This window comes from Megalobrama amblycephala, linkage group LG6 (assembly GCF_018812025.1).
Source record: "Megalobrama amblycephala isolate DHTTF-2021 linkage group LG6, ASM1881202v1, whole genome shotgun sequence".
Classification (NCBI taxonomy): domain Eukaryota; kingdom Metazoa; phylum Chordata; class Actinopteri; order Cypriniformes; family Xenocyprididae; genus Megalobrama; species Megalobrama amblycephala.
Window position 1 is genome coordinate 20,486,683 of NC_063049.1, and position 16,852 is coordinate 20,503,534.

The 16,852-nt window shown below is 37.3% G+C and overlaps 1 protein-coding gene across 2 annotated transcripts in view; it reads left to right on the forward strand.

The window, feature by feature from the left end:
* bmpr2b (bone morphogenetic protein receptor, type II b (serine/threonine kinase)) overlaps positions 1-16,852 on the forward strand; it is a 95,611-nt gene that overhangs the window by 45,328 nt on the left and 33,431 nt on the right. For both annotated transcript variants that reach the window (XM_048193288.1, XM_048193289.1), the window contains exons 2-3: positions 404-592; positions 1,431-1,604. In XM_048193288.1, the coding sequence (XP_048049245.1) occupies positions 404-592; positions 1,431-1,604 (363 nt within the window). The remainder of the gene's footprint in view (positions 1-403; positions 593-1,430; positions 1,605-16,852) is intronic.

Here is a 16,852-nt window from a genome sequence, read left to right on the forward strand (position 1 = left end):
CAATGATTGTAGAAGTCCTGCATACGTCACCAGAGAGAAGTGCTTTTCACTTTAGGACCAGTTTTGACATTTTGATAAAAATTGTAATCTCAAAAATGTTTTTCACAATGAAACATACAGTACATGAATGAATCGTTCACAATAATATTAATAACGTGCCCTTAAGAAATACGCAGGGTGAATTTTCATTTTGTGACTTTAAAGTAGCTGTCTACATAGATAATAGCCAAGATTGTTGCCAAGATTGCTGCCGTGTGGGCTGACTTGCCTTAAAGGCACTGGTATAAGTAATGATCACTTTCCTTTTCCGTGTTTGGTATGTAGACCTAAAGGAAGTATTCCTGATGGATGTTGCATGTTCTGATAATAATCTCATCACTTTTTTTATTTTGTGTCTCGGCAGCTGCTCAGAGTGAGGAGAGAGAGCGGGAGTGTGCTTTTAATGACCAGCACCAGCAGGTGGATGAACAGAGTGTGGCTGGTGACTGGCACATCACCAGAGAAAATAACACCATCCTGTGCAGCAAGAGCAGCCGCTGCTATGGCCTGTGGGAAAAAACGCATGACGGCGAAATCCGACTGGTCAAACAAGGTCAGAATGAACTCAAACGCACACAAACTTCTGCATATATACTAATTAGGACCTTCAATTGACTTCTGTTTTTCTTAAAGGGACAGTTCAACCAAAAATAAAAGTATGTTCATTATTACCGCCATGTTTTTTTTTTCAAAGTATGCTATTATTGTATGCTAAGCTTACCCACTGAAAAATTACTGCGTACTGGTTTGTAACAACACGTCTCCTAAATGAGGGTTTGCATGATTGAGATTAGGACATTCAGTAAATGAAACAAAACATATATGATCATTTAGAAAGCTTAATTAACAAAAGATGAATTAATATTCATTGTTTCATTTTAAAATTCATATAATATTTAACAAGAAATATAAATTAATTAATGGATGAATGAATTAAATATTCTATATTAGTTTAACTTGATTATTCTTTAATTCATTGTAACATTAAACTGAATATAATATAATATAAATTATTTTATATTTAAATAATTTAGCTTAATATAATGAGATATTATTATAAAACAATGCAATATAAAATAATGTAATGAATTTTAATTTGACAATGATATATAGATATACAATTATTATATTCTATTATATAATAATAATAATAATAATAATATAAAAGTATAATATAAATATTCATATTGAAATTTTATTTTATATTATATTATATTATAGTATATTATAGTATATTATAGTATAGTATATTATAGTATATTACATTATAAAAATGTAGACCTTGAAATGCATGCACACACACATCTTTTTTTTCCCTAGCACATTCTTACAGACTCACGCTACAGTGTGTCACTCTCATTCACTCAACCATCTGCATCTTTTCATCGCAGGCTGTTGGACTTACATTGGCGACCAGCAGGACTGCCATGACGACCGTTGTGTGGTTACCACCACGCCGTCGCAGATACAGAACGGCACCTACAGATTCTGCTGCTGCAGCACCAACATGTGCAACGTCAACTTCACAGAGAACTGGGTGCCTAGCCCCACCAAGACCAGCCCCCGTAAGTCCTGCAAACACAAAACAGAGGGCCTCTGCACCTCTAGGTCTCATCTGAAAGCTCCATGTCCTCGTCTGAGAGTCAACGCCCATATTAGATTTCTGTGACAGAGTAGAACTGGTCTTGCAGGATCCATTGTCATCAGTCTCAACACAAATCATGCTGATCTCTGTAGTGTTCTTATATGAGTATGTTGTATGTTCTCATATAAATCATTTAGATTACAGTGGTTAAGTCTACCACATAAAGAGAAAGATCTCTGATATATTAGAGGACTCTTTTAGATGATTATTGTGCTATATCAGCTCATTTCTACAGCTTTACTGTGAGTGTCGGTTTAATTATTCTAGCATTAACACTAAAAAGGGAAATACTTGCTAAAATGAACTCGCACTTGAGTGATGGGCAGTTACCGACATACTCAGTTACTAACATTAGAGTACCTGTGTGTGGGTGACTATGGCTTTACTGTTGAGAAACACATTAACGTTAACTGCATTTAATGTGTTCATCTGTCTCTGCTGATAAAGAATGTGGTGCATTATAGGATCGATGGCTATTCTAGTCTAAATTATTGTATAAATCACACTGTGTGGTTTGGACTTTGTTGGCTTCTCTGTTATGTTCTCTTCTGCTAACTACTGTATCGACTGTGCTTTGGAATGTTGGATAAGAAAACTCAATAGTCTAATAGTCATATTGACTTCTATGCAGTCAATGGAAGGTCAGCATCCTCTCGTCCATGGGGTCAGGACTTTTCAAAATAACTGCCCACGTGTTGTTGTAAAGTAGCTCTCTTGTAAGCTTTTTTTTTTTTTTTTTTTTTATGTAAGTATGCCTATAAGCTATTGTTCAGTTGTGGCTGTCTTTAGCTTGTAGAATTAGCAGCAGCTCCATTCCCGAATTCCCATCACAGAATTCATTACATTAAGATTCACACTAGTTGTTGTTCTTTTCCAACATTGCCCAGGATTCCATAATGCTGTTAAAGTCATGGGTGAACTTCGTAGGTTACCAAATAGCTATCATATTTTACTAAGCAGCCCTGCGGTGCATGTTCAGCCAATATCAGAGTATGTTTAGGGATCTAGTGACTGGTTTGGGTGTTAATGAAAGTGAAAAGTGACGTGTAGCCAAGTATGGTGTCCCATACTCGGAATTTGTGCTCTGCGTTTCACCCATTCAAGTGCGCACACACACATAGCAGTGAGTAGAGTTGTCAAAAGTACCGACTTCGGTACCTTTTCGGTACTGAAATTTTAAAAATGTGACACTTAAAGCGCTGTTGAGTGATTCATAAACAGAGATACACATGGGAGCATTTGAAAGCAGGCGCCTATCACAGATCAATCTGCTAATAGATGCCTGCTTTCAAACGCTCCCGCTTTCAAATTCAAACACTTCCGTGTGCTTTCAAGCACTGCCATGCGTTGATCATTGTAGCCAATCAGAGACATATCCAATTAGCGCGTGAACACAATGGCCAATTAGCGGTGTTTACAAAGCTCAAAGCGTCACATTTTTTAAATTTCAGTATCGATTTGTACCGAAGTCGGTACTTTTGACAACTCCTACTGCTCTGACAGCAGCAGTGATGTCTCGCGCATATACTTCAATGAGTGCTAGACATCACTGCCGCTGTCAGAGCGCGATCAGACCTTACTAACGAATGCTGAACGCGGTTGGACATAGTGGTGTATTAGAGTTAAAAAAATGATATAAATACTGTTCGGTTTATCGCACAAACTGATCGTGTGAATGTGTCGTCACGAGCCGCAGGGTTTAATTTGGAGTTGTCTATGCACGTTTTATTTACTCTTATAGTAGAAGTTCCCATCCACTCGCATTATTTGACTGACAGACCGCAACGGTTGGAGTTAAAAATCATCATTTGTGTTCTACTGAAGAAACAAAGTCACCTACATCTTGGATGCGCTGGGGGTAAGCAGATAAACATCAGATTTTCATTTTTGGGTGAACTATCCCTATAATATGAACGTGAGCCGAGTGGAATATAGAAAGTGATCAGCATGAATGATATTCAAAACAGTAAGCACGCGCTGCTTTGTTTACGGTTTGTGTATATCTGCAGCGCTGGTCTCCTACCCTGCGTTCCAATGTCCATACTATCCATCCTAAATAGTATGTGAGTTTAAAATAAGTGTGTCCCAAAGCATAGTATGTTGAAAAGAGTATGCCAAAAGTCCCCGGATGGTCTACTATTTCCGGTAGATTTTCGAAGTGTGGATCCGTGCACACTATAAAGGCTAATATTGCCCACAACCCATTGCGCGTTGGACGAGGATTCAGTTCAGAACTACAAACACGAGTGAAAAGTGTTAAAAAACTACAAAACATGGCGGATACGCGCGATCGACGCTGAGAGGTTTGAGTGACTAATAATCAGTTTAACCTGATAGAAAATATATATTTTTCATCTGCAAATACCAATGTGGACTTTTATAAAGATCCGAATGGCCATTAACTTTTAAATGCATCATTATGCATTAATATGAGGAGAGTTCTCCACATGAAAGACTCGCGACTGCATATCAACATGCTGCATTTCTCTCCGATACGGTAGGAAATTAAGTAAATGAAATGTGGAGGATGTAAGATGATTGACAGGCCAGTTTACGGTGACAGGATGCGACAGAGAGAAAAGACGCGATTGTATGACGTGTTAGTATGTCCCAAAGCTTGTCTACTCTTTTGCTACACACTCAAAAGTAAGTACTTTTTGTTCACAGAAAGAGTACATACTTTTAGGGCGTAGTATAAGTAGGCGAATTGGGACGCAGCACCTGTCTGAATTACGAATATAGATGAATATATATGAAATTATATATATAAAAATAGACAGCAGTCTCCTTACATGCAGGCACAGAACGCGCATGCTGGCTGACAGTCGGCTGTAGTTCTCTTGGTGTGTACTTCACGTACAGTTTTTTTTTGCCCCAAGGATGTCCCTATCCTTATGAGCTGGTCACGCTGATAGACGATGTGGCAAACTTGTCGAACACCCGCTTTGCCAAACTAGGAGACCAGATAAGTAGCTTAAACCAGCAAACCACTTACTACTATGAAAAATCAGGTGTTGAACCAACCAAAAAGTCAGTTAGCTATTTTGAATGGAAGGCTTCCTTTCTTATAACCATCATATTGAACGTTGCGATTCCACCGCTTTGTTTAAACTTTGATTTGCCCGTCTGCTCCTCCTGATAGTGCCTCTGGTTAATAAATACTAAGTCCAGCTCAGATGTAGGCCTGTTTTCAACTAACCCAATGCAACCTTTTATTTCCCATCCTCACTCTCCTAGAGCTGTCTAATTCCTTACTTCAGAACAAAACCAAGGCTTTACCTCTTTCTTTGTGCCCTCTCATTCTCTTGCTCACTCTCTCAGTTCTTTTTCTCCTTTTGTGTTGCCTTTGAGAGAGTATCCAAAGAAATGCTGGATGGCCCTGCTAAAAGGATAGAAATGAGTCACACCGCAAACGCAATCAAACAATGCAGTGAAAAATAGAGTGAAATACGAAAAAAAAAATCAATGGCTGTCAGACTTTGTAAGAGTGAGTTATTTGCATGCTGCTTCGCTTCTCACACCTCTTTTCAGTGCACTTTTTTCCTGTTACTCTCTTTTTCTCTTTCTCCCCTAGCACAACTTCTCAAGCGAAGAGCTTTGAGAAGCACGTTTTGATTTGGGGAATAATGGAAAAATAAAAGGTTTTAGGCTTCTCAAAGAATGCGATGAATGCATGTTTAAGCTTTGAAGGCTTGACCTTGGAAATCAACTTTGCACAACCAACATTCAAATTAATGTCTCTAAAGACAAAATGAGAGGTTGAATGTATTAACGCAGGGGAGGGGGGTCCCGCATTTGGCGCCATGGCTGCGTGAAGAGGCCATATAGAATATATTTGAGATTCAGTGTCATCCAATCGTGTTTCTGCTTTCGACTGTTACCGGGCAGAATGCCCGCGCACATGTGTCTTTTGTATCCTCAGACACCACCAGACCGTTTGTCCCCTTTTCCCCGTTACAGTGTTTAGCAGCAGGGTGCACTGCATCCAAACCCCCTCCCACCACAGCTGTCTCTCGCCGCTGTCCGCGGACATGCCAGCACGCATAGCGAGAGACATCAGACTGACAGTATCGGCAGTCCTCGGCACATGCGAATAGAATCTGCAGCCTTGTGCAAAATGCACAGACACTTACATTGAAGGACGACGTCTGCACACACATGTTGCTGTTGTCTTCCTCGTTCAAGACAGCTGACATCGTCACTTGTTATACAGTCCATTTATCAATATTTTCACCCATCCAACACCAAATTCCCAGCACCGAATGTTCCGTGAACGCAGGGTTTTTTTTTGTTGTTGTTTTTTTTATAGATAAGTGAAGTGCAGATTTGGAAATGTTCCCTCACCCCATTTTCTATGTTTCCATTTATTTTAGAGAGCTGCTGTGATGACTCATTTTTTTGGACTAATTTATGGCAGCTTTTCAGCACTAGGAAAATAGGTGACACAACAAAAACACGCTCTTAAAGAAGGATTTCAACAGAAGGAGGATGTCACACCAGAACCAAAGGCTGTGACAGGAGGAATTATTTCACTTTTAATCCTGTAGAGCAGCAGACGTGAACACATCCTCTGTGAAAACATATTCCCGGGACTGATGGTAATTGTGCACATATGTGTTGCATTCCAAACAGAGAAATCTCTTTTGAATGCCGCAAGCTTTGCAACCTCTCAAATCGGCAGTGTGAGCGACAGTTTAGGAAGATTAGGGTGACACTGTTTCTTTTATTTCGCCAACAAGAGCAGAAAGAGGAAAAACACACTCATTCTACAAACACATTGCTTTAGATGGTGTGTAAACTGTGAGCGTCATCAAACATGCTGTTCTGCTGCATCACAGAGGCACATTGTTAGTGTTTATTTCCATGTGTGTGTTTGTGAGGATGTGCACACACCTGCTGACTGCGATGAGCAGTGAGGCTGTGCCGGTGCTCAGCTGTTCTGACATCAACTCAATACTCTCTTAAATATCTCTCTGGGCAACAGTGCCAAACTGTTTTAGCCTTATTTATGACATGGAGTATGTGATTGACAGCACAGACTTTCACACAAGAAGATTTTAAAAAGATGAAATGCATTCCAATTAGGTTGAAAGCTTTTCCTGAAATCATCCACCCTTTTTTCCGATAGTTGATTTTTGCATATTGGGGTTTTGACCCAAGCTTCTGTTTGTGTTGAGGGTTTTTTTTAAACTGTTTTATATTTTTTTAACTACTTTATACCGTGATCTATGAAACACTTTCATCTGCATTTTATGCATGAAAAGTGCTATATACATAAATCATCATAATATATATATATATATATTTTTTTTTTTTCACATTTACTGGGGAAAACAATTGGAATGCATCTCTCCACATGCATATCTAAAATGCCTTTTATATTTTTAGTATTTGTAAATGTGTAGACTTGTATCCATTATTAGATATTTTAATGTGGATTGAATTTAGCTTTTGCTTTCATTCATATAATCAAAAATGTTTCAAAAAATATCCTACATTTGCATCAGGCTTGGTGTGAATATATTCAGTGCAGAAGTCTAGGGCTGCACGATATTGAAGAAAAGTGCGATAAGCGATAACTTATTAAAGGTACAATATGTAATATTTTTGCAGTAAAATATCCAAAATCAACTAGGCCAATGTTATATATTTTGTTCCCTTGAGTACTTACAACATCCCAAATGTTTCCAACTATTTGTAAATCATGAGAAAATTGCAATTTTAACCAAGGCTCTGGGTTACCTGTCAATTGCGTCATTCCCGCGTTAACCCTCGGTCTGTCTCGGTTTCCGGTTTTATGTTGTAAAAACCATGGAAACACCAAAGACGCTTTAATATATTACATGTTTTAATAGACAAGGGAACAACTGTTTGGTTATGTTTATAGACTGAAAACTAATTGTTGTTATATAGCTCAACACGTTTAGTCTTATTGTTTAAATCTAATTTTCTTTAATTTTTTTTTTTTTTGTGAGTATCATGCTTTACCATGCCTCAGAGAAAAACACTATTTTGTCTAGCAGCTAACATAGCATAATTAGATGCAGCTTTATTTTTAGTAACAGTTATACAGAATTTTCTTCATCATACAATACGTTTTAAAATTAATTGCATGCCATTTATCAACACAAGCCATCCAGTATTTAATATGATATTCTAAAATCGATCTATCTTACTGCAGTGTGCAACAAGTGTCTAACAGCAGCCGCCGAGCGAACGCACAGAGTAACGTTATAACATCATTTTCAACACGCTCAAATGTATCTAATATGATAAACAGGGCTATGTTACCTCATACTCATGACCGGAAAAGCGGAAGCGGCGCCGGCGACTGTGTCATAATAAAAGTTCCGCTGCTCATGAGGCGTGTGTTGCGCAATCGCTCCAGCGGCCTCGTTCAGCTCCCACAACACTCGGTCCTGCTCTGCTTCATACTACAGTAATGTTAATTATCGCATCCATGAACATGATTTGTTCCCGAGTTCTATTCCGATTCTTTTGCTCCGTCCGTTGAGATGAAAGACCACATATCCCAAGATTCCGCTCTCAAACTTGGCGTCAACAAGCTATGCCTTTGTTTTGAATAGGCCTCTAGCGACCTCTAGCGGACAGAATTATTACATACTGCACCTTTAAATAATGTGATATGCGATACGATAATGTTCAAAACGGAAATTGAATAATCAAATGTAAAAATAAAACTGCTTAGTCTTCACTGTATGAATTAAACAATGATTTTTGCTCTTATTAAAGCTATAAAAGTGTCAAGAGCAGTGAGTGATTTCCTTTTTGTCTTTTGTTGTTTGATTAACATTAATGACACAGACGGCAGCAGGTTTGTTAGGCTGCAACACACGCGTTTTGTTTCTCAACTGTTTGTTCACTAAAACCGACTGTTTACGTGAATACTCACCTTGATGGGCATTTTGACATAATTTTGTGTGTTTGGGCATATAAGCTGCAGAAGAGAACTGAATTCGGGATTGCACGCTGTCTGAGAAGCGGCTTTCTGTGTGCGTGTAAGTACCGCATTGAGTTCTTTTTCGTAGCTTATTGCACTTAACTGTTTTAAACATTATGCATATCACACGTATGTACCAGTCATGTGTCCAGTCTGTTCTCTGCTATCTGCGTCAACCTAAAATTTTGACTTTACGTAACTTTTTGAAGTATTAAAATCATTCAGATTTCGCAAGCCTTTGCGATATTTCAATAATTTCGATATATTGTGCAGCCCTACACACGTCCATGCCATTTATTTTTTACACTTTTTGCTTGCCGTGAAACAGGGCTGTTGTTATCCGCAGTAGAAGGAGGAGTGCACATCTGCGAGTCTCTGACATTGTACTGCACAGATTTTTGTAAACCGTACACCTGCTTAGAAAATGTGAAACACTCTTCTCCTTTCAGAGTCACACACAGAAGTTCACAGCGAGCTTCATTTAGATGGACGGTGTGATCTCCCATCTGAAGACTGTGAACAGAATGTGAGAAGCCTCTGATCGATCAGGCATAGATTAACCTTGGCAGCTGTTTTAATTGCGTAGGGGGAATGATCTGTCTGACACGCGCACACCCCCTCTACCTCTCCTTTCACGCCTCCTCTCCCTTCCCCCTGGCCATAACTTAGTGAGTTTTCTCTCTTCTCTCTGGTACGGTCCTCTCTGCTCTTTTTTTTTTTATGGTGACATGTATAATGGCTGCTAAAATCCCATCCTTTCACAAGCTTTCTAGGCTGCTCTACTTTATTATGGTTCTCTTCCTCTCTCATTGTTCTCATTGATAAAAAGCAGCTGCCCTCCGTTGTATATTATTTTAAAACTCTACACCACGAGAGACTGTAGCTAAGTTTCCATCACCCTGTTTTTAATGGACATTTGAAGTATCGCATCAGAAACGAGTGATGGAAATGCCAAATTCCGGGGAAAAAAAACCCCTTAATTTGCAAAAGCAGTTTTTATGCCTGCTTGAGGTGGTTTTTGATGTGTGAAAAAGAGTTGATGTGAATAATGGCAGATGAAAATGCATTTGCTGAATAAATTCTGATGTAGGCAGTATGGGACTTTAAACCCACGTGACTAATCGGCTGTTTCTGCTGATGGTGTTTTATTTACTCTTGGTTACTAGGTTACCACCATCATCCGCTCGAACAACCTGATGTAAACACTTTTTTTTTTTTTTTGCGAATTTTGAAAAGATTCACGTCATGTTTGGATGGAAACCCAGCTTGTGTGTTGAAATGAGTTTCCAGCAACTGTGTAATAGGTTGTTTGCACGTGACGTCACAGCAGCAGAGCGAATGAGTCTGGAGGGCAGGGAGTGATTTTTCTATATAGGAATCCTATCAAAAACTCAAAATTTGTATGTTTTGCGTCGTTTATGGTTGCTCAAATCGATAAAATCGAGAACCCAGAAGGTGTTTATATCGTTTACATAACTTATACCATTTTTTTATAACTTATATCGTTTTTAACTCGTTTGATGAAGTTGAAGTACTTACTAAAATTAAGACAAATAAAAAAATTAAAGCTAAATATAAATATAAAAATAAAAAAAAATAAAAAGTGCATAAAATTACTGAAACTTAATCTAAAATTGAAAACTGGAAATATATGAATAAATATTTACTATAAATTACCATTGTATTTTTTTCATGTGGGTATGTTTAGTCAAGTCGACTAAATGTCTCAGCATTTTAGTCAATGAAAACTTTCACATTTTCGTCATGCTGCATAAATTGATTACTGTTAAAACTGTTAAATTGATTATCATTTATTTTGCTCAAAATTATAATAACAATGATTGTTGTCATTTGAGACATTTTCACATTTCATCAGAATTAGTGCACTTTCACATAAGCAGAAATCAAGAGAGTGTCGACTCATACGCATGGCTTATTTGACCGCATCTTGTTTCCTGATGTATTATAGGCTATTTATCATATAAATTAACACACTCTCTGCATTATGAAAACTGGTATAACAAGACACTTCTCTCAAATATTAAAACAGTGAAATTCCTAATAGTAATTCTAGTAATTCCAAATGTTTTCTATTAAAACAACAGCAAAAAAGTCTTTGTATTGTTACACAGAGGTTGCATAAGTGCATTCATTCAAACAAAATCGCAAACAATAGTAGAGATCCATGTTTGGATTTATTGCATTTCATCACTGAGAAGGTTTAACCGCAGATTTAGTCGTAGGAAACAGTACGAGGCTCGTGACAGAACACAGACTGGCTGAATGACACTTTTGTTTAAGCAGAATATCTCAAATGGAGGTCGCTGAACTCCAGCTTACTTGTTTGTCGGTGATTTCAGGTCATCCACGCTTCTTCCTGCAATGTAGAGAGAGTGTATGCGCATGGTTGCCAGATTGAAAATATTAAGTAAAACACCAGGCAGAAAATGTATCCTTTTAACAGAAAATTCCTCATTTGGGGATTCAAAATCTTGACATCTGGCAACTGCTATCATGAAAGCTCATAGAGGCTTGTTAAAAACAGTCTATAATATTTTGTCTCCTCTTTTTATTCTACAAAAACAGATATTTTGGTAATGTTTTTATTATTTTAACTACATTTGAGTCTCTTTTTTTTTTTTCATCAACGATACTGCATGTTGATAAAGTCACATTTATTGTATAACGACGTTAGTGTTGTCTCGTCATCGTCTCATCTTAGTCATGGATAAAAAGCTTGTCAACGAACATTTTTCATTGATTTTGTTAACAAAATGAACACTAATATTAATAATACTTACATAACACTGGTGTGAACAGAAAGACAAATTGTTTGTCACTACAGTTTTGCCAAGGACTTGCCAAAATCACAAGCTCCCATCTGATTGGCTAATATGCAACTTTCATTCAGTCTCTTCCTGTCTCTTCCAGAGTAGGCTGCAAAATGAACCAGGCTTTAAAAGTCTAGTCTAAATCGACCTTAAAGTGATTTTGTCATCATTTACTTACTGTCGTGACTTACTTTCTTCTGTGGAACATAAAAGAAGATATTAAAGTACAGGTTTGGAATGACATGAGGGTGAGTAAATGATGACAGAATGTAAATTTTTCGGTGAACTAACCCTTTAAGTCTAATTAAAAACAGCCTCTCATGGCTTATACAATTAGATTTCAGAGCTTTTCTGCATTATATGGGTCTTTAGAGCATGTTTGTGTTTGTTAGAGGTGCATATGAGTGTATGTTTGAGGCAGATATTTCAATCATTGTTTGTTTGAGTATGTTTGTGGCATGTTTGGAGTGTGAGCATGTGCAGACACGTGGGCGGCACACAGACTGTGCGGAGGTGAGATGAGATGGCCAAGTGCCTATGTTGACAGGGCAGAAGATCTACCAGCCATCACCTCAGGTTGCTGCTGAGCTGTCTCTTTATCATCATAAAGCTTTGAGCAGTTGCATTTTTTTTGTGTAGAAGATCACGTATTGAATATCTGCCCCTGGGACGAACAAATGAAGAGAATTAGTATTGAACTTCTCTGCATGATGGAAAATTAAGGAGATAAATTGTTTTGCTGGCCAAGATGCTCGTTAAGATCAGAAACATAGTCTGCGCAAGTGCGTAAATATAGACGTTAATGCTTGGCCAAGTGTGCTATCCTGTTGTACATACTTGACATGCATTCTTGCATTACTGTGATGATAAACCTTAGTAGTCATATTACCTTCAAATGTCTGTGGCATTAAATCAGAGTTGTCATTGAAGTCCCTTTTAAGGCAAGTCATATTGGGCAGCTATTTACAATAATACATGTACAGCTTTTTTCTGAGTACAAATAACCAGATTCGTAAGTCTCTCTGTAAGTCTCTTATGCTCACCAAGGCTGCATTTATTTGATTAAAAATACAGTCAAAACAGTAATATTGTAAAATATTATTAAATTATTAAAATGTAATTTATTCCTGTGATGGGCAAAGCTGAATTTTCAGCATCGTTACTCCAGTCTTCAGTGTCACATGATCCTTCAGAAATCACTCTAATATGTTGATTTGCTGTTCAAGAAACATTTCTTGTTATCAATGCTGAAAACTGAAAAATAGAATGGAAATCTTTTGTATCATAATAAAAGTCTTTTTTTCTTTTTTTTTCTTTTGTCACTTTTCATCAATTTAATGCGTTTTTGCTGAATAAAAGAATTTTTTTTAAAAAAGGTAACCCTAAACAGTCATAATGTACTATACAAATGTACAATGCGTTCAAATTATATTTTGCTACATATAAAGGTTTTTTAAAGATTCTGAAGTGTCAATAAGTCATTTGGTTTAACCATCCAAAGGCCAATACAGCCATTTCATTTGTGATTAAAATATCTTAAAATGTAATAAATGTATATATTTTTTATGCTGGCATGATTTTATAACATCATATATCAACATAGTGCAAAATGTATTAAAATTATGAGTAGAAGTCATTGCTTTGTTATGAGAAAAAATGTCTAGAAAAATGAATTTCATTGATATCATTCAGAGTACCCAATATAAAGGGACCATTTTGGATCCAGTCATGCGTTCAATATCATGTGACAGGATGTCATCATACAGACACCTGCAAAGGAGCACATGGTCATGAAGCAAAATAACTAACTCTCTCTTAACTATTTGAAAAATTCATGTTTTCACTTGCTCATATGCGTGTCCCGAAACATCAGGTCATTTGGTACAACAGATATAAAACATGGAAAATGTTGTAATATTTTAAAAACTTGTACTAAATATAAAATTTTTGATTGTCTTTTTGCTAGATAGCTAGCATGATAACATTGTTTGAAAATATCATCATACGGTATAACCAAAAGTGTCATTTGGTAAAACCGAATGACTTTTTTGGTGACAAATTTTGTCCATCTTGTAAAAACTGACAAAAGCAGTTTTTAATTGATTATAAAAACTACACAATCTCATTGTTAACACTTAATAAAACTTCAAAATTAATTATATCTCCATTATGTTTTTTTGTTTGGTTTTCTTTAAAAAAATTTTTTCAGATTTATATCCGTCAATGACCCGGTTATTATTCAGGTAGCTAGCTACAGTATAAACACGTTGACAGTTCAACTAACTTGTTCTACACAGCAAGATTCAAACTTGTTACTCTACTATTAGTGTAGCTGATCTGACAGAGAAAACTGACCATAGCAGCCCTTCCAGCAGTACTGAGAATGCAGCATATACTCGTTTCATGTTTTTAATTTGCATTCTGATACATTTCAGAGCGCAGTGAATTGAGCTTGTATAGCTAGAAGCAATTTTGATCACATTTCTAGCCTAAGAGAATGTGGAGAGCACACATAAAGCGGAGACGTGTCACAGCGGCTGAACAGAAGGTGTTCTCTATAATGTCACACTGATTCAGCTGGAGGAACGTGGCGGGTGGTGTAATTGATGGGACTGTTACGGGGGCCGTTGCCGTGGCGCTGGGCTGAGACAGGTCGACTGTGTCTGATTCATGGCCGTGTCAGCACTCTCTCCGCCAGGGACCCCAGATGTGCTTCTCCCTGACAGGGGTCACAGAGGTCAACAGATCTGAGGTCACAGGGTTCACGGTCACAGACGTGCAATCTGCTATGAGAAACCTGAGCCCGGTGCTCGCCCTTCACATCGGCCTACAGATGTCTAGACACTCAACAGACCTGTCTTCTGATCGAAAACAGGAACACTTTTTAATTTGTGACTCAAACAGCATCTTTAAAGTCACAAGTGAAGTTTTTGTCCTGTCTACACATGAAGTTTGGGCTGCTTGTGGGGCCTTTAGGAGCTTGATTTAATTGAGGATTTTGCAAACTAATTGATCTTTTGAATCATTTTTCTATTATTATTATTATTTTAAAGAGCCAATCTTTCTGACTTCCTGATACTAATGATGGTGTTAGGAGTCTATTCACATCTATTATCTTATGTCAAAACAGCTCTAAGGTGTCAAAATTAAACCTTTTCTTTACTTACACTTCCATTAAGATTTTACAGTCATGGAAAACCTGACAATATTTAACTTTAACTGTGACTTTCAGGCCTGGAAAAGTCATGGAAATTAATAAAATATCTTTCTTTCTTTCTTACTTTCTTTCTTGTTTTGAAATGTTTTAAAATTGGTCCTACATGACTAGAGAAAACAGCTTTTACATATATATTTACATATACTACCAACATTGTAACAATACAAAGCTGTTTGGAAAATCTGAAAACTTATCCTTTTTTATTTTATTTTATTATATTGCAGGTCATCTAAATGTAGTGGTCAAACGGTGTGTGTGAACTCTTCATTCATCCTCTGTTTTTCGTGTGTCTTTGTTCAGTCCAGGTGTGGCAGGCTGCTATAGTGAAAGCAGATCCTCATGCAGCATAGCCAAACAAATAGGTTTCCCTCTCTCTCTTTTTCATACCCAGTTGCTGTTTTGTGCTGAAAATAATGTAAATCATAATGACCAACAAAAGGACCGGTCTCGGATCAGCGCTAAATGTCTACGCCCCCACCTATGTGTACTCTACGGCCTGCGCTGTAACTCACTTATGCAAACGAGTCTGTTTTTGTCACCATTTCTCTTCTTTATTGAAAAACCATTCGCTTTCCGTGAGATTATTTGTCAGAGTTGTGTGAATTGCAGTGGGCTCAGACGGCCAGGAATTATACAGCAGTCGCCATGAATAAAAAATGAATAAAGAGGAACACTGAATCAGCGGTGAGAGGATTAAAGCCATCCATATGGAATGAGAAAGAAAGACACAGAGAAGGAAAAAAGCAGGAGAGGAAGTGAAAGTGGGAGGAAGCAATAGGTTATCCACAGAGGAAATGCCTTTTTGACTCAGTCGCTGCCAAATTGCTAACTGCCGGAAAGCGTCTTCCTGATCGGCAGAAAGAACATCAAAGATGTTCTAAACAGCTACTGTTACAAAGACAACAAATGCCAAAAGTCAAACAGGAAGGAAAAACTCCATGTCACAGTGGAACTAGATTTGCCTGTTATATTTGGAATCCTTCATCCCATTATTTTTTTATGATCGGCACACATTCCTGCTGGTTAATTGCTAGTTCAAATGTAGTAGTACCATCATATACTGTACCATAATATTCCCATCACACAGTTTTGGCAGGTCAGGGTTGCTGTAGTCTTCCCAGTTTTGTTAAAGATTAAAGGTGCCCTAGAATTAAAAATGTAATTTACCTTGGCATAGTTGAATAACAAGAGTTCAGTACATGGAAATGACAACATAACACCGACTGTTACGTAACAGTCGGGATCATTAATATGTACGCCCCCAATATTTGCATATGCCAGCCCATGTTCAAGGCATTAGACAAGGGCAGGCAGTATTAACGTCTGGATGTGCACAGCAGAATCGTCAGACTAGGTAAGCAAGCAAGAACAATAGCGAAAAATGGCAGATGGAGCAATAATAACTGACATGATCCATGATATCATGATATTTTTAGTGATATTTGTAAATTGTCTTTATAAATGTTTCGTTAGCATGTTGCTAATGTACTGTTAAATGTGGTTAAAGTTACCATCGTTTCATACTGTATTCACGAAGACAAGACTGTCGGTATTTTCATTTTTTAAACACTTGCCGTCTGTATAATTCATAAACACATCTTCATTCTTCATAAATCTCTCCAACAGTGTTTAATGTTAGCTTTAGCCACGGAGCACTATCAAACTCATTCAGAATCAAATGTAAACATTCAAATAAATACTATACGTACACGATTAGACATGCTGCATGACGAACACTTTGTAAAGATCCATTTTGAGGGTTATATTAGCTGTGTGAACTTTGTTTATGCTGTTTAAGGCAAGTGCGAGCTCTGGGGGCGGGGAGCACGAGAATTTAAAGGGACCGCAGCCTGAATCGGCGCATATTTAATGTTGCCCCAAAATAGGCAGTTAAAAAAATTAATAAAAAAAAATCTATGGGGTATTTTGAGCTGAAACTTCACAGACACATTCAGGGGACACCTTAGACTTATATTACATCTTTTGAAAACACGTTCTACGGCACCTTTAAAAAAAAAAGTTATTATTTAGATACTGAACCATTCATTTAGATAATCAAATTTTTGTTCTGATAGTGATGAAAATTATGTAAATGTAAAATAGTCTAAATAGATTTGGGGCAAAGAATTATGTACCTTTATAAAATATTTAAAGCCCCC